Source organism: Pteropus medius, unplaced genomic scaffold (genome assembly GCF_902729225.1).
Source record: "Pteropus medius unplaced genomic scaffold, Ma_sr-lr_union100, whole genome shotgun sequence".
Taxonomy (NCBI): Eukaryota; Metazoa; Chordata; class Mammalia; order Chiroptera; family Pteropodidae; genus Pteropus; species Pteropus medius.
The window spans coordinates 14,001,662-14,019,492 of record NW_024349797.1 but is presented as its reverse complement, the minus strand read 5'-3'; the positions used below and the strand labels follow the sequence as shown (position 1 = coordinate 14,019,492).

Below are 17,831 nucleotides of genomic sequence, written 5' to 3'. Positions count from 1 at the left end.
CTGTTGGTGGCAGTGGTGAGGACAGGCTTATTGGTAGAAATCGGGAGGATAACAATCACTCAGAGGGTTCTTGTGAGGATTAAGTAACGTATACACAGCCCAACTGCATGCCACCATCTTGGGAACATCCCAGTGCTCGATATTACCTATCTTCATAATTCTCATCCAGTTAAGAGAAAATCATCTCCAAATTTCTAACCCATACTTTTCCCATCTCAAGGAGGAAGGCATTCTTATTACTTGTTTTTAAGGAAGTTTACCAAGGCATTTATGAAAATATACACAAAAAAACGCAATCGTGACGGCCTCCCCAGCAGTTACCTGGATATCCTTCTAAGCTGGTTCGCACATTTTCCACAGATGGATAGATCTAAAAATAAGTAAGAAAGTAAAAAACAAAATAAAACTTGGAGGGTACCATGTTGAAAAAACTATTTCTTAAAAGGAATGCTAACTCGTGTTTTGAAAATGAAAATCTCGATTAAAAATACTTAAAGACTTACAAATGACTTTAGATTTTAAAAAGTTCTCGTCTTACTGAGAAAAAAACAAAAAAACGAAAATGGAACTTCTAGTAATTAAACTACAGGAAGTATAGTTGATGAAAAAAATAACATGTTGAGTATTTTTTCTTCTGACATGCCAAATTAACATTGAATTGAATGCAAAATTAATGATTGATTCAAACGGATCTAAATAATAATGCTCATAATTCCGCCGGCAATGCTTTATCAAGTCCTTTTTCCTTGGCTTGACCACTTGAGGAAGGAAGGGAAACTGCAAGCTAGTCCGTGGCTGAATTGGTGCTCTGACTAAACCAGCACCGGATATTATTAGGGCCACTTGATCACAAGTGATGATACTGTAACTGCGGTTTCCGCCCCCAAATCACTGAATACAGCGTCTCTCTATGGCAAGGAGGAAGGAGTCTCCATTCCTCTCCTGGACTGGAGAACACGCATGACTAACTCCAGGAGGCAGAGCACTCACCAAATGAAGGGGCACGGCGCTCTTCCCTGGGGTCTTGCTTTCCCTCCCCAGCGTCGCCAAGGTCTCTTTAAACTCAGAACACAACCATTTCGATTCGTCGGCCCCCATGGAGCCAATGCTTGAAAACTGACCGACTACTGGCCAAGACTCTGCTTTGGGCATGGACGAGGCATGTTCTTTCAGAAGCTGTGAAAGAACACAGTGAACGCTAGTCACTCACACGTGATCAGAAATGCTGGAATGACTCAGAACACGGTTTTCTGCCCTTGGATTTCCTAATTAACGAACAATGCTGAAAACGTTAGTGATTAATTCCATACCCATGTATATACATTTTTCTCTTCTTTGGAAAATATTTTTTAAATTCTACAAATATTTTAATGGAGCAAGTGGATAGATGTCCTCTTCTGCCACAATTGATTTGTGCTGAAAGCAAAATCGAATAAAACATTTTTTTTAAAGATCCCTTTTAGTAGGAATGTCAGATAAACCACTAACCTACCTTATAATTTTAGATTTTTGCCTTGAAATCATAATTGTTTAATATACCTACACAATACATTGAAGGTCAAACTACTATATATTTTGACTCTCATTTGAAAGAGGTTTAACGCTTGGGCTCCAGGCAGCTCTGAGGCTCTTAAAATAAGAGAATATATTTACGTATAGATACACACTGCCTTAAGCACAGAAGACTGATCTGCATTTCCTGCTTTGATACGTAAAGCTGCAGAAACAATTCAGAAAACGTTTGGAAATTTACGCACTTAAACATGTACAGAGTGTCTACCTAGAGGCTGGAGACAGCACGAAAAAGCAGCCGCAGTTCCTGCCCCAGTGGAGCTCATATTCTGACTGAGCTACTGTTTAGTTTAATATGTATTACTTAACACAGCTTAGGCATTTTTATACATACTCTTACCCAAAAGCCCAACTAATTCTCGCCTTCCACCTGGGTGCAGCATGGTGTCGGAAACAAGACTGAACCGACAACTACAAGACCTGGTGTCTATTCCGGTGCTCGGCCCCAATCAGCTGCATGACCCTGTGCTTCCATGTCCACCTCACTGAAGTCTGATCACCCGTCATCCCTGGAAGGTGCTTGTGATGCAACACGAGTGACTGTCTGTGAAAAGTGGTTTTAAAACTTTAAGATGCTATTCAACTTTCAGTAAGGTTGTGATCCTACACAGCATGTGCCATTACTTAGCCGGTCTACACCACCCATCCACACATAAACACTACGCTTACTGAATACTCAGCATGTGCCTTGCATTTGCTATTTCGTTTAATCCTTACACAATTCTGTGACCGAAGCAGTATTAATAGGCCCATTTTATAGACGACATGAAAGGCAGGTTGAGGAGCAAGCCACAGTCATGTGACCTGTAAATAAAGGTCAAGGTTTGAACCCAGGTCTGGGCATCTGCCTGCAAAGCTGTGCACTCAGCCACAGTGCTCTACTTTCTAAGTCAAGACATGAAGCTGTTGGCTTCAAGATCCTACCTGCTTTCAGCTGTGATCTCATTTTTAAAAAAATTTAAAATTTCATTAACCAAGGGGAGTTCTTACATAATGTAAATACAGGAAAAAAGGTAAGGCTTTTAAGAAAGGCACTTTAGGAAATTTTGTAAGGTCAGCATACTGTCTCTTAAAAGGAGATGAAGAAAACCTTAATCTTTAATTTGCTTGTTGTTTTATTTTGTTAAAGACCTTTCTTTGTTATTTTCATACCAGCTACAAATGTCACTTTTGTAGTAACAATTCTCTTAAGGGCTTTTGTTCAGTACACAAAACACAATATAGCTCAATTGTAGTCTACTTGACACGATTTTCTATTTTTTGTTGAATTTGTATGTTACAAGTCCTTGATATGACGATCAAAAGTTACAAAATATTTGTATGAATGTGAAATCTCTCTTTATTACAATATAAAACTCAAAGTCCATATACTTTTGCCATAAAGAACAGTCTATACACCTATAGAAAACATTAAAAATTACTGAAAACTATAATTAGACAATCGCTTTATCATGTGCCTACTATTCCACTCACCCAGAACTGTGCTAGAGATATTGTGATGCTGCCATCAAAATAAACAATTATAAATGAAAAAGGAGAGTATAAATTCAATTTTTTTTTAATGTTAAAATAGTAAAAATTCTCATACCTTCCTAAGCCTAAAATGTCCCCAATTATCTTTCTGACTTCCTTGAAAGCGTCCCGGGGTTGATCCAATGAGGTAAACGCTAAAGAGAAATAAAATGTAAGTTATACAGAACATAGTGATGAATTGTAGACCCAAAAATCAGAAAATACACATGAAAACTTATGTAACCAGGATATAATCGAAGAGCTAACCCATTTTTTAAAGATGCTTCCTCAGAGAAGTAATTGATACTTAAACTCATTTTTAAGCACATCAACTAATGGTGGAAGACCTGTAAGGCGTAAGGTGCCAGGCAAAGACCTCATTAATTTTAAGAATATGCCAGCAGAGGGCTTAGAGTAAGTGGGAAGATTTCCTGGCCTCCACTTCAGTGGCTGAGAACCAGGAGGTGACGATAGTGACAGAACCTTCTGCTTCATCATGTCATGAAGGATGGCCGAACATCATCCAGCCTCTTTCCAAGACCCCTGCATTCCAGACCTCGTGCACCTCTTAAGGTACTGACTTACTGTAAGCACCCCAACTTGCTAAGATGACACATACTTTGTTTCAGAGAGATCGTGCTCGTGGATGACGTCTATCCACTCCTTGAGAGCAGGAGCATTATAAGCCATCAAGTAGCCGACGAGATCAGCTTTAAAATGTGTTGTTGATTCTCCGGATGTGTTGGTTCCAGGGGCAATTCGTGGGTATAAGGGGCTCAACCATATTCTGGAATGGGAAAAAGTAATGGGAATGCAACGGATCGCCATGATATCTCTGTACTGATTATGCGCTCGCCCTAAGGAAGAGGTGAATTCTCACTATCTATCTTTATGTGTTCAGTCGAGTGACCCTTATGAAACATAAATCTGATCACACCAAATAGCTTCCATCATATTCGGAATTATTTTTGAACACCTCACCGTGAACTTAAGACCCAGTGAGATCTAGCCTCTGCCCAGCTCTCTTGATCCAACCCCTTCTCATTCACCACACCTTCTCTCTTCCTACCTCACCCTCTATATTGCTTTCTGAGATGTGATGACAACAGTTAATAGTTCTAATTTCAACTGTTACGCCACCTGTAGCAAGCTTTTGCCCACGACTATGTCAGTGTAGCTATTTAGCTAAATGGAAAAGAATAAAAGTTATCTATACTAAGAAAAATATGCGCGTAAATCTATTTCCAATAAACAAACTGATTTTCACGATATATGTGCTATAACAGTTTGAGATATTTTCATATCCTATACTTTTCTGGTGTCTGGAATGAGTATATACCACATTTAATAATATTAAATTAACACTAACCTCAGACTTTCAAATAATACAGTACACAAAATATTAAAGACATCTTTCATTTCGTCAGTTCTCCCCAAAGGAAAACAATGCACTTTGCCAAAACTTCTATATTATATCCACAAATGAAAAACTATATCTAAACTCAATCCTTCTATGAACTGCTCCATGGTAGACAAAAAAATGTAGTTTCAAATCTCTTATGCTCAGTTTCTTCAACTGCAAAGTTGAGTTAACAGTCCTGACTCATAGGGCTGTGACAGATGCACACGATGTATGAACAGGCAGTGACCAGCTTAAGGAAGCATTCGGGAGGTCTAACTTGTCACTGCCTTTGGTCCCTTCTGTGGCTACTTCCCCCACAGTCCTACCCATTAAGCCAAAACAGAAACTGCCGAATTCTGCTTTTCACCTGGTGGCCCTCAAAGACTGGCGAGACAAAAGCCATCAAGGCAGGAAGCATCCAGAAACCCATGACGCCAGCTGCGTGTCTTCTGATCTTTGTACATGTTTTTGACAGGGTGACATGTCATACTCTCCCTTCTCACCTTGAGGAGACCCCTTGCAAAAGGAGTTAACGACACAGCGTGACGAAGCCTGAAGCCCAGGCTCTGAACCCAGATCTAACTGGCTGTGTCATTTCGGGCAAGCCCAGTAACCTGTCTGAGCCTCTGCCTCTGTGTATGGAGCTGGACAGATGTGAAGGCCTCCCTCCCACTGCACTGCTGGTTCACTCACAAGAGAGGTTCTGGATGAAGAAGAGGACAGACGATGACTATGGAAACCGGGAGGCATTTTTAACCCTTCGCAAAATGAGGAAATGACCAAGGTGGGCCAAATCATTCTAAAAGTGAGAAATTAACAGGTGGACCAAGTAGCAGCTGAGAAGATGGCTGGAGAGCGGAAAAGGATGAGCAGCCATGGCAGATAACTATGAAGATCACACAGAAGAAATGCCTTTAAAGGTTTTTTAAAAAATTAGAACCCATAACACGAGTCTGCAAAATAGCAGAAAGAGAAGAATCGAGACTAACTGGGAGATAACAGTGCCCTACTCTGGGGGCTGCAAAAGGATGTTGGAGGGAGATTTCATACCCTTGGTACTTTTTGAGTTTTAAACCAGGTGAAGCTACTACCTGGTCAATACTTTTTTAAACAACTTAAAGTTTTTTAAATAAAGAAAAACATTACAACCCGAGCCCTTTCCCCTAACCCCCTCCCCCACAGCTGTACTCCAGAGAAGCCTAAGGAAGCATGGCTGCCTATAAACTCATGCTTTCCACTCCAGAAGGAGCAGGAGGCCACGGGTGGGGATCATGAGCCACATAAGACAGTGCCAACTTGATAATCCAGTTAGTTACATAAATCGCTGTTTCCCTAAGAAAAGATGATTAATCCCCTTTCCTTTTTAGATGGGGCTACACAGAAGCCAGAGGCTCAGAACCCAACCCTGGGCATGGAAGCTCGAGAGGAAAGCAAAGGCATCAACCGGAAACTCAGTAGGTTCAGAGTCCCAATCCGCTCGGCCCTGAACTGAGTGCATTTTGAGAAGCATATTTTAAGTGGGATGCTCAAACTAGGGCATGTTTTAAGGAAAACTTTCAGGGAGAGGGCAGGGGGCTTGCAGTCAGAGAACAAGGGATGTCAGGCTCAGGGAAAACTCGTTTTTTAAACTCAGAAGGGCTGTCTTAAGGAATAGAGATGATGATTCCACACGCACACTCCGGTCAAAGCAGGCCCAGTGCGTGGGGGCTGGAAGGCTCTATGTTTTAGCTCAACCAAAGGTGGGACTTGGGCTCCGTCAGAACTAATGCTCCCCGAATGAAGGGTTCCAGCCCAGGCTGCGCCATGAAACGGGGGCGGGTCCGCGGGGGAGGATGACCGTGGGAGATACTTGGACCCTGAAAGCGTGCTAGGGCCTGCTCGAGTTTCCTTTAACACAGGAGGCTGTTAACCAGCAACTAACCTTACACAAAATGGCTTAAATGAAAGAAAGGTAAATGAAAGCTAGTCATGAAGGGCTTACCAGGAGACAGAATGATGGTTAAAACTTGATTTGAGCAAATCTCTCACATCCCTAAGATCAAGTTAAAACTTGATTTGAGCAAATCCCTCAAATCACTCACGAACCCTCTTAAAAAAAAGTGAAGGGAGGGATCAAAAACTATATCTAACACGTGTGCACCAAGGACAAATGGTAAGAAAAACAAAGCATGAAAAACCTTCACTCTAGTTCTCTTGGAGAGTCACAACCCTATGAACATACTAAAGACTTGACGAAGACACCAGTGTAGATTTGTTTTATGGGAAACTAAACTGACTGGGGGTGAGGGGACATCTTTGGCATATGATTAACCCCCAAGCTGTCCTTTGATACCTGCAGGGAAGTGGCAAGCAGGAGCACATGTGGGTGCAGGGCTAAGCGGAGACAGAGAAGGTTATCTGGTGGGTCTTACTGAAAAGATAATGGGTTCAGACCTTTCGTTTTGCATCTTCTTTCCTGCCTCGATGACTTGGATGTACTTGGCTGTAGAGTATGATCCCGTTTTGTAAAAAGCAGGGGAAAAACTACTGTGTGAATATATTTACCTATGTTTACATGTGTAATAGAGACAGTTGTGGATGTCCTAAACTGTTAACACTGCTACCTCGAGAGAGAAGAATTGAGGGTGGGAGGGGTTAAAAAACACTATCATTTCTCCTGCATATATGTCTTTCCTATGCCACGTGTGTGGGTTTTTCACAATAAAAACATGAGAAAAAAAGACTAAAGCAAACGTTCTGGCTTTTGCCCTTTCTCAGCACTCAGCCACGGCTGTGAAGTGAACAGAACCCCACAAACCCTTGCGTTTTCTGGTGCCAGTCAGCACGGATGAGGTTGGAGGTGTGTATGACGACCCGGAGGCCTTCTTCATACAGCAGTAGCATCATCTTCCTGCAAAAAACAGAATAGACATCAAAAAGCATTAACGGTACTTTCCAAACATGTAACATCTTTCAAATGCAAATGTCATAGCTAAAGGAATGCTTCAAACCCTTATATTACCCAAACTTTTTATACCTATAATCTTCCTTTCTCCTATGCATCATCATTATCAAAGTCTGCTTAAGTGATAGGTAAGGCACCGACTTCCAAAATGCTTCCGAGTACTTGGTGGTCCATGAACTTTCGCCCTGGCCTGTCCACAGGGCCAGTCCCGGCACCTCAGACCCCTCCCCTCTAGTGTGGCCCCGTATTGTCTTCTCAGCATCATCTGTTACTTTAAGGGCAATGGGTCCAGTGTTTTTCAAAGTATGGTCACAACCTCTTGCTGTATCATTACTAGCATTTAAACAAAACTGCAATATAGAATAAATTGGAAAGTCAAGAGCACACTGCATATATTTAAGTTCAATACTGGTTCGTGAAACTTCTTCTGGCACAGAAGTGTGGACGTGTGCGGTAGACTGAAATGTCAACCGTATTTATCATTTTGGGTTGCAGTTTAAAAAAAAAGGTTGAAAGAGGCTTCATTTTCATAATCCACGGATGCCACACTTATCACCAGCACACACCTGGGCTTGAGGTCACTCTTCCCTTTTCCTCTCCATTAACTCAAATCAGACCTAGTTGAGTCCTCTCTCTCCCATGGGTCTTCCTCAGGCCTCTAGTCATCAGACATATTTCTCTTATTTTAATTCCAGTGAGAGAGGGAATAGGATATAAGAGTTTTCCTTTTCAAGGCGGAAGACCTAAGCTCCAGCACTGGAAGCCGTGTGACCCTCCTTGGGTCATTCAACATCCTTAAGTCATTCCGGGTCCCTCAGCCTGGGTTTTTCACCTGTGACCTGAAGGATCAACCCTTTGCTTACCTTGGAGTTGCTGTGAGAATGACATACGGTATGCATTTTGTTAGATGGAAAATACCCTCACGTATTCCCCTCACTCCTTCAATGCCTTGCTTTATTTTGTAATCTACTTTTGGGTAATTTTTGGCCCCCTGATTGTTTTCTAATTATTTCAGGAATCTAAGTTCTCTCTCCCCAGCTAGACAGATATTCACTCCTCCAGGCAGTAACTCTGTCTTGACTTACTGTTTCCATTGAGGCCACAATGCTACTTAATACTTATGTAAATCAGTTTACACGCAGGGAAAGAAGTGAACCTGTGGGTTCTCTCAAATAAACGACAGTGTGGATACTATTCGGATAGGATAGCGTTAGCATCAAAAGCTTTAGAAAAGAATAAGGTTTAGCTCTTGCCAAAACGAGAATTTAACCCAAGCTGGCAAACAGTAAATTAATGCAAAGCTGGAGAAATGACAGCTGTTGAGTCAATCTTGTTTCCATTTATGACATGTGCGCCTTGAAATCTGGGCAAATTTATATACACAGTTACCAAATTAGCAGCTGATTGTAATTAAGAATAAGCCAGTTATGAATTCATGATATGAGTTTTACAAATATTTCCATTAATCAAAGCATCAATTATCGGGAAAATCCCACACTAATGCCAGTGAATCCTATCAAAAACAGAACTGCGAACTAATCTATGGGGAGTCATATTAATCCTTTCACAGACAAGATGGCATGTGCCAATAAGGTCACAATAAAAAATGGATACGAAAGGTAAGAAATGGGGTCTCCCTTGAAGAATGCCGACCTACACATTATCTGTTGAGCTATGGGGGCAGCAAAAGGGACACTTCCCAAATGTGAAGCTATTTTTGTGTAGGGAGAAGGAAAAGCAACGTCTCCAGGCCACCCGGGAGCCAGGCGCTGTTCTAGAAGCTCTATAGTATGCCAGCATGCTAAAACCCCACAGAAATCCAGAGAAGGTGTCATCACTCCCATTGCCAGCTACAGAAATCTATGGCTGGGAGAGGCCATGGGAATCCAGGTCACAAAACGAGCGGGAGGAACAGCTTCCTGGCGCCGAGAGCATCTCACTGCGCATGGCTTCTGCAGAGCTGGACACGGCCGCGTACTTTCCACCTGATGGCGGGGGCAGGAGTGGGCGAGGTGGGGACCGTGTGGTCTAAGTGAGAGGACGACACATGGCAGCGCGGAGGGGCATGCCCCGCCCATCCTGTGGTCGTCCCCGTTAGTTCACCGGGCTCTCCGTTAAACGGGGACACTGGACTTTGAACTGCTTTAGCTTCCCTCCTCCCCTTCTAGGATGCTCAGGGCCATCGGAGCTAACTCTGCTCCCAGCTCCGGAGGAAACGGGAAAGCTTTAGAACTCTAAAGCACGGCTAGACAGACCCACGGAAACACGGGCAGGGCAGAGTGGACGGACCGACAGGGCTAGGGGGCTCCTGGAGGGCAGGGCTGCACCCCGTCGTTTCCAGGTGCTCTGCGCAGAGCGCGCAGTCCACGCGTGCTTGCTAAAGAGAATGCGACCTCAAAGGCCACTTCCTATTTACTGTGGAAGCTCCACTCCGTCCAGTTAGGGAGGCAGTTTACATCCCGTCACCATGAGCTGGAAGGTTTTCCTCCTTTTCTAATTCATACGTTTGTCTTGCCTCACTCACCAAAAGACAAAAAGCTATAAGAACAAAAACTGTTATATCTCAAAAACTATTATGTCTCAAAACCCTAGAGCTGTGTGTCTCAAGGATATAATACATATTTAATGAATAATGCTTAAAACGTTTTAAAACGAGCAACTGGAAGTCATTTCAAGATACGAGTTCGATCTCCTACAAGACCCTGGCATTTTAACAAAACGTAAACTACACATACTATGTGGTTGAGAACAGTTCTATTGTAGCTCCGAATGCAGAACTGTTGGGTTTAACCTGCAAAGTGTATATGTTAGGGGTGGTATATTTATGTGTTTGTGTGTTTGTGTGTGTGTGTGTGTGTGTGTGTGTGTGTGTATGCGCGTGCGCACGCACGCGTGTTTGTCTGGGGGACCAAAGGAAACAGTGAGTCCATTTCGGCCGTAAGGAAAACAAAAATAAAACAAGTTAAAATAAATGGGTTCTAGTACTATTTCCAACACTATCCTGAGGAAAACGGCATGTCTACTGGAGGTCTCTGGTCTATAAGATGAAAAGGAAGGACCAAATAAATTTTTGAAAAGCATTAAAAAAAGGATAGCCCCTCTAGGCTCCATCGAGCATCATGGTGTTAGATCTTGACCAGGCTCAGCATACTCAGTCCCTCCCAGGACAAAGGGACAGGCTTCCCTACTTGCCAGCACATTAAGTGCACAGTGTGACTTTGCCCAGGAAATGACTGCTGGCACAGGATGTGTGGCCAGCACAGGAATCCGGCACCGGTGGTCTATGCCCAGGACCCAAATAAAAGACAGGACTTCTGAATGTATTTTAGAATCGGTAAGGTATTTATGCTAGGGTTCCAGCTACGGGTCGGGGACAAGGATTCATCTGGGGTCATCCTATACTGGTGGAAGGCCTACCCATGGCAGGTTGACTAGTGCCACCCATCAGTGTCTCCTGTGATGCAGCTAGGGGAACCCTGAGATGCTGAGCTGCCTTATTCAATGCCATTTTGTATTTTCTGCCGAAATTAGTTCGGTGCTATGTACAAAATAATTCATTTATATCGCAGCTAGGTGCTTGAGTTCACTCTCAACCATCGACAAACTCTATTTTGTCCCCTGTGAGACTAAAGCGACCAATTAAAGATGGTTGGTAAACACTGCAGCATTTACTCAGGAGCATCTAAGACCAGGTAATATAAATTTGATGGGTATCCTTTTACAAAACGGCTCAACTCTTTCTGCTCCAGTTCCTTTTAAAAGAAGATTGACAAAATAGTTTTAAGTGTTCAACGAGAAAGGAGAATGTATGCCCTGAGTTTAGGCCACAGTAATATCAGAAAAACAGCAGTCACAGCTAGACTCAGGAGAACCCCCTATCCCCAGATCCCTTGTTGCCCTACAGACAGATACCTGAGGGAACATGCCTGAGGCAGCCAGCTACCCATTCCCACTGCTGGCCTAGGAGAAAAACGAGGCTTTGGCATATTCTTTTCACAAATCCTTTCTAGAGAAAATTTGATTTATAAAAATAATGAAATGTGGAGAGCCCTATCATCCCTTTTCTCATTTATAGAACAATTACATAAAAGGGCTCAGTAAAAATGTCTGTAAAACTAACCTAAATTGGGAGTCAAGTTGACAATCGGGTGTGATGTGTCAAGTAGGAAGCAGTAGGAAGGCTCTTCCTGTCTGATGTTTGCAGTGTCTCAGAAAATTATTCTACAAGAAATTTCTGAGCTGTCGTAAGCAGGGACAGGCATCAGCCTCTCAGGCTGACAACTTTTTGTGAAAAAGTTTTTCTTTCAATCACAGCATGGAGCTGACCTAACAGTATTCTATTTGATGCAACTCAGAATCTTATTAAAAAAAAAAAAAAAATCACACCATTGTCTTCAAAGTTGTGGAATCCACGGGCACGTGGCTAACACACACACTGTCATCCATACCCACGGCCCACACAACCGGTCTATTCTCTTGTAGGGAACGTGCCGAACAGAAAGCAGAAACCACATCACAGACTTGCATTTTCATGTTGAAAGCCGGATCCCAGTACTCTGTCTTAGACTATTGGAAAACAACTCTGCTTCCTCTCCTTCCTTACTGATAGCTTTCTTCCCCCAGTGAAATCATCATGTGTGAGTTCTTATAAGGGCATCTTCTGGATAGTGGCCTTTGGTCTATTAAAATCATATCCTCCCCCATTTCATAAAAATTGCTTACGTGTGGTGTGTTCCAAATGCAATTTCCAGCTTTGCCTAGGATGAAAAAGAAGTCAAGTCACTCACTCAAAAAACACAAACAAACAAACAAAAAAAACACAACAAAAAAACAACTCAGTAATATCCCTACCTATTGGAAATTAGAAAAGATTCAACTTGGTTTTTTTTTTTTCCCCACTGCTTTTACTGCCCTCTAGTGGACAAGCCCTTGATTGACAATAAAGTTTTTATACTAGCATCCAGTGAGGCTCATTTTTTAAAAAACTTACCCCACATGATTCAATACATACTGCATTTTTAATTAGAGTAATTTAATTTTTAAATAGAGTAATTAGAAGCAGAGAAGCCTAATTTCTTTAGTTGTCAAAAAACTAATAAAAACAAATGACACCCTATGCAAAATTATAAAATGAGATATTTGGCTTATACTGAAAATATATGCAAAAAGTTTTCGGAGCATATTTAAAAGAAACATTAAATGTGGTTGCAGCAAAAAGACTCATATTATGATGTCAAAACAAGTTTTTTTTACATTAATAACATAGCAAGTGCTGAAAATAAAGAACATATTAAACCCATTTTTGTGCTACAAAATGATACTTTTACGAACAAATGGGGGAAGGGTGGAGAATTAAAACATTTTATCTAACACCCACTAGAGCAAGACCTTGGTTAAGCAGAATATGCTCAAGATGCAGGCTATGAAGAGTCAGTCAAAATAGAAATATCTAAATAAGCAGTTAAAAAAGCACAAATCCCAGCTTCACGACTTCGCATGACTTTGAAAAAAAATTTAAAACTCTGTGCTTTGCCTTTCTCCTCTTTAAAATGAGGGTGCTGTTAGGGGATTCAGAGAGCTACTGTTAGGAGAAAATGAGAAAAAGTATTTGAAGTGCTTAGGAAAGGGGCCTGCCTGGGGCAAGTATTCTGCAAATGAAGCACTGCTACCCTGCCCCCAACCACATGACGGACGGGTGGATCTGTTGCTGGCGGGCAGGAACGGGCAAATTGGAACACATAGGTGAGCATGATACAGGCCCTGCTTTGGGGACGCTCACAGACAGGTGGCACAATTCACTGTCCTCATATACTCAGTGTCGGAGGAGGCTCACAGAGCGGCATGCATTTGTGCGGTCTGGCCACAGAAGAGAGAGCGGGGAACTGTATTGCATGTCTTTAAAATTACAAAATGAGAATGAAGACTGCCACTCTGTAAATTAATATTTAGCCCAGAAAAAAGCAATAATCAAAAGACCTGGCTTTGAGTTTAGTTTTGATTTAAGTTGTATGCTTTTGGGCAAGCCTAAGCACAAAAAACAAGGATGATAATAACGTCAACAGATAATATTTAATGGGTGTTTTTGGGGGGCGAGTGCACCAAATCCCTTGCACAACCCTATAAAGAACAGTATTAGTATCCACTTTAAAGATGAAAAAATTTGGCCTAAAGAGGTTAAGTGATGAGCCCAAAATGACACACCTAGAATGCAGAGGGTTGGCAGTCTGGACCTTGACCAGCAGAAGGCCTCAAACTCTGGCCTCCAGTTCTGTATGTGCAAAATGGGAGAAATGTCAGCATCTACTGATTCCCTGACTGATGTTAAAGTCAAGAATTCATCTAACAGATAAGATATAAAGGTATTTCAATAGGTCAGGATGGGCCATGCTCCTCCTGCACCTCAGACTAGAGCTGGGAGCTTCTGAACGGCTCTGTGCACCAGTCTGGAAGACAGCGGCTCCTTTTGCCCTCTACTGGCGGGCCTGGGGCATGCTACCAGGCACATCACCGTCTCCCCTACAGGTAGTTAGTATTTGAAAGACATGATTTCTACTGATTCAGCCACTGATTTTCCAGACTCCTATGTTGTTTTATTTGCTGCCCACTTTTGGTCTGGTGAGAGAGCTATCCTACTGCAGTTTAACCTCTTCTATTTTTTAGTAACTAAAACAAAGCAGTGGGATCTTTGGCAACGGCTAAGTGAAGGCATGTCTGTGTGGAAGGCCAGCCACGAACAGGTTGGGAAAAGGAATGCTTTCAAACTCCAACTATATAAAGTGCAGTGGTTAAATCAGGGCGCTGAAACCTAGGTTTTGAGAGGCACGCTGACTAACTGGAGGAGGGCCAGAGGTTGGAAAAAGATAGGAAATCCATGTTACATTGGAAACAACTGAAGAAAGTGAGAAACCCAAGGGAGATGACTTCAAACATAAGAATCACTGGTGCATGCAGGGAGAATTATTCTATGTGGCTCCAGAGGGGAAAAATTACGACCAAATGTGTGGGAGTTACAAAGAGGAAGACTGTGATGGCTAATTTTATATGTTAACTTGGCTAAGCAACAGTATCCAGATATTTGGTTAGATGTTGCACTATAGGTATGTTTTTAGATGAGATTAACATTTACATCGGTAGACTTTGAGCAAAGCAGATTACCCTCCAGAATGTAGGTGGGCCTTGTCCAATCAGTTGAAGACCTTAAGAGAATAAACACCGACTTCTTCAAGGAAGAGGAAATGCAATCTACAGACTGCCTGTGGTCTCAAAGTGCAATATCAACTCGTCCCCAGGTCTCCAGTCTGTTGGCTTATCCTGTGGATTTTGGATTGCTAGCAGCCCCCACAACCACGTGAACCAATTCTTAGGAAATAAATTTCTCTACGTACATATGCGTGTGCATACGCACACACATACGCATGCACGCGCACACACGCACACACACACACACACACACATCATTGACTGTTTCTCCAAGGAATCCTAATGCAGAGATATCAGGTCAACATAAAGAATAATCTTTCTAACCACAGGGCTACTCACAAATAGGATGGGCTATCTCAGGAAGCATTTGAGCCAAGGCTAGACAAATACGTGTTGGGGATGCCAGAGAGAGGATTCCTGCACTAGGCAAGTGGATAGACTAAATGTCTAAATTCCCTTCCATCCTTCAGACTGAGCATGATCTCAAATGACAATAAGCAGCTTACCTGGCAAAGGGAAATGTTTCCATAAGGCTTTGCCTCGGCGTGTAAGTGAGCCTTGGCTTCCCGTTTATCGCCATGCACAAGCAGGATTGGTTTCTTCCTGAAAAAGATCAGAAGTATTTGATAAAGTTGGACTCCTGCCTAGTGAAGGAATGCTCACTCTTTCATCACCCGACATGTGCTTCTGGCCTTCGTGGTGCCTGAGTACAGGGCTAACACATAGCCGTGATCAGTTAATCTTCATTTACTAACCAGTTACATTTACAATGGTGCTGTGTGGCCTAATCCTAAAGCTCTACTGCAACCGAGAGGGGTTGTGACTCAAGAAAGTCCTTGAGTAATGAATTTTCTTCTTTGGTCCCAAAGGGCACCGTTAGCTCTGTGTTAATATGCCTGAATTGAGACAGATTAAAAGATATACAATTACTATTGTATAGCATGCTGCTCTGTTCTTTCCTTTGGACCAAGCAATGGATTACCTTACTAGGCCTATGTTCGCCAAGCTCCTACTGTGTGCCAGGCACTGCACCAGACTCCCCAGGCCACAAGCAGGAACTCTGGCCCATGGTACAACGCAGACTCATTAATAAGTAAGGTTATAATTCAGTGATACAGAGTCCAAGGTACATTGAAAATGCTATATTTTTTAATTCCTAAAAGATATCATAAAAAGACTCTAGGAATAGATTTAAAAGGCTGTTAAGGGAACCGTGATCTTCTTCAGTTAATTCAAAGCAAGATAATCCTTAGAAATCAATAAACCTTCACAAGTGTTCCCAACAAAACAAAAATTGGATTTTTCTCCAAAGAACAATCGAGATGAACAAATGTAGCCACTTCCACATTTATCAATCACAGTGCAGAATGATTCTCTAGCATACATGCAGGGACAACACTCAACTGAAAAGAAACATTATAGAAAATGCACTTCTGGCACAAATACCTAGCTACCTAATGCCCAAGAGTTTTATTCTAACACTTTAGGTCAAAGAAAACTAAGAAATGTGTCTTCGCAACTTTTTTCTATTTGGAAAATTATTTTGTTTTACAACTAGAAAACCAGTACAGAGAATAATGTAAGAGACACTCAAGCATCTATCACCTAGAAACGATTAGCATTACCAGATCGTCAAGACTTTTCAAAAAATAAAAGATGAAACATTATTGACAGAAGTGGAAGTCTGCATGAATTTTTTCAAATTTATTGGTTCTGGAAACTACCACAAAAAGGCAGTGGGTCATGGTTAATTTTATGGGTCACCTCGACTGGGCCAAGGGGCACCCTGGTAAAAACATTACGTCTGTGTGTGTCTGTCTGTGAGAGAGGTTTCCAGTTGAGACCAGCATTTGAACTGGCAGACACAGCAAAGCAGACAGCCCTCCCCGAGGTGAGTGGGTGTCCAACTGCAGACGGCCTGGGTGGAACACAAAGTGAAGAGACGATTTGTTCTCCTCCTGCTTGAGCCAATTACCCGTCATGAAGAGACCTTTTTATGTCTCTCCTGTTGGTTCTGTTTCTCTGGAGAACCCTACTACAGGGCGGCCTCTGAATGACGTAAGAAGGTACAGACCCTTTCGATCTGAGTTTGTCTCCACATAAGTTCTGGATGTTACCTTGACATTTACGTCACTGCTCTCCTTCCAGTGCTTCTGCTGGATTTCCAAGGTGCAGTCAACAATGAGTGGGTGGTGGGAAGGGCAGGACAGGACTCTTCTGACCCTTGGTGACAGTTACTGACGGTCCACTGGGTACTGAGCTAGTTTGCTGGGGCTGCCATCACAAAGTACTACAAACCAGGTGGCTTAAGAAACAGGGATATTTTTGTCTCACAGTTCTGGAAGCACAAAGCCTGAGACCAAGGCATCGGCAGAGCTGGCTCCTTCTGGGACCTGTTGCAGGCCTCTCCCCCAGCTCCTGGGAGCCTCGGTGGTCCCCTGACTAGTAGATGATGTTCTTCTCCCTGTGTCTTCACGCTACATGTGTCTGTGTCCAAATTTTCCCTTCTTATAAGGACACCAGTCGTAATAGATAAAGACCCACCCTAATGACCTCATTTTAACTTGATTATCTCTGTAAAAAACCTGTCTCCAAATAAGGCCACAGTCCGAGGTACTGGGGGTTGGAACGCCAAGTGACCTCTTTCGAGGTGAGACAATTCAACCCATGACAGATACTGAGGGAACTGCAGTCTCCACTATGGCAACACTTGAAAGGTGCGACAATCTGATTTCGAGGTCTTTGAGAAGCAAAGTGATGAAAAACAGTAGTGCCAATGCCACTCGCAGGGACGCTTATGGGCCAGAAGGAGCCTGTGGCAGAGACGGCGCTTTGCCTCCCAATATGCATTCCCCCTTCTCCCTAACAAAGCCCAGATCTCATGCAGGACAAGGAGTGTTCAGCTAAGACTCCATCTGCATCCTCTTTTAGAGCGAGTTAACGCCATGTAACTGAGTTCCACCCAGTGAAATCCAAGCAGGTGCGGGGCAGGACGTCCAGGACGGCTGCTCGGCGGGGCCTTGGCCCTTTCGTCCTTCTCCCCTTTTCTCTTTCCTGCCACCTAGAAGACAGAGAAGACAGACCAGTGATCTGGAGTTCTAGGTGCCATGCTGGACCGCTGGGTGACTCTGAAGACTAAAGTCGCACACCAGGATAGTGGGACAGAAAGATAAAAGGGGTGGGTAAGTCCCTGAGAATCTA

The 17,831-nt window shown here is 42.8% G+C and overlaps 1 protein-coding gene across 5 annotated transcripts in view; it reads right to left on the bottom strand.

Moving 5' to 3' along the window:
• TDP1 (tyrosyl-DNA phosphodiesterase 1) overlaps window positions 1–17,831 on the bottom strand; it is a 70,156-nt gene that overhangs the window by 43,898 nt on the left and 8,427 nt on the right. For all 5 annotated transcript variants that reach the window (XR_005657570.1, XM_039884002.1, XM_039884003.1 and 2 more), the window contains exons 5-11: window positions 15,137–15,233; window positions 12,153–12,187; window positions 7,284–7,376; window positions 3,704–3,871; window positions 3,161–3,239; window positions 991–1,176; window positions 322–370 (exon numbers count right to left, since the gene is read on the bottom strand). Coding sequence is in view for 4 of the 5 variants with exons in the window: in XM_039884002.1 (XP_039739936.1) it covers window positions 322–370; window positions 991–1,176; window positions 3,161–3,239; window positions 3,704–3,871; window positions 7,284–7,376; window positions 12,153–12,187; window positions 15,137–15,233 (707 nt within the window). In the remaining variant the exon portion in view is untranslated. The remainder of the gene's footprint in view (window positions 1–321; window positions 371–990; window positions 1,177–3,160; window positions 3,240–3,703; window positions 3,872–7,283; window positions 7,377–12,152; window positions 12,188–15,136; window positions 15,234–17,831) is intronic.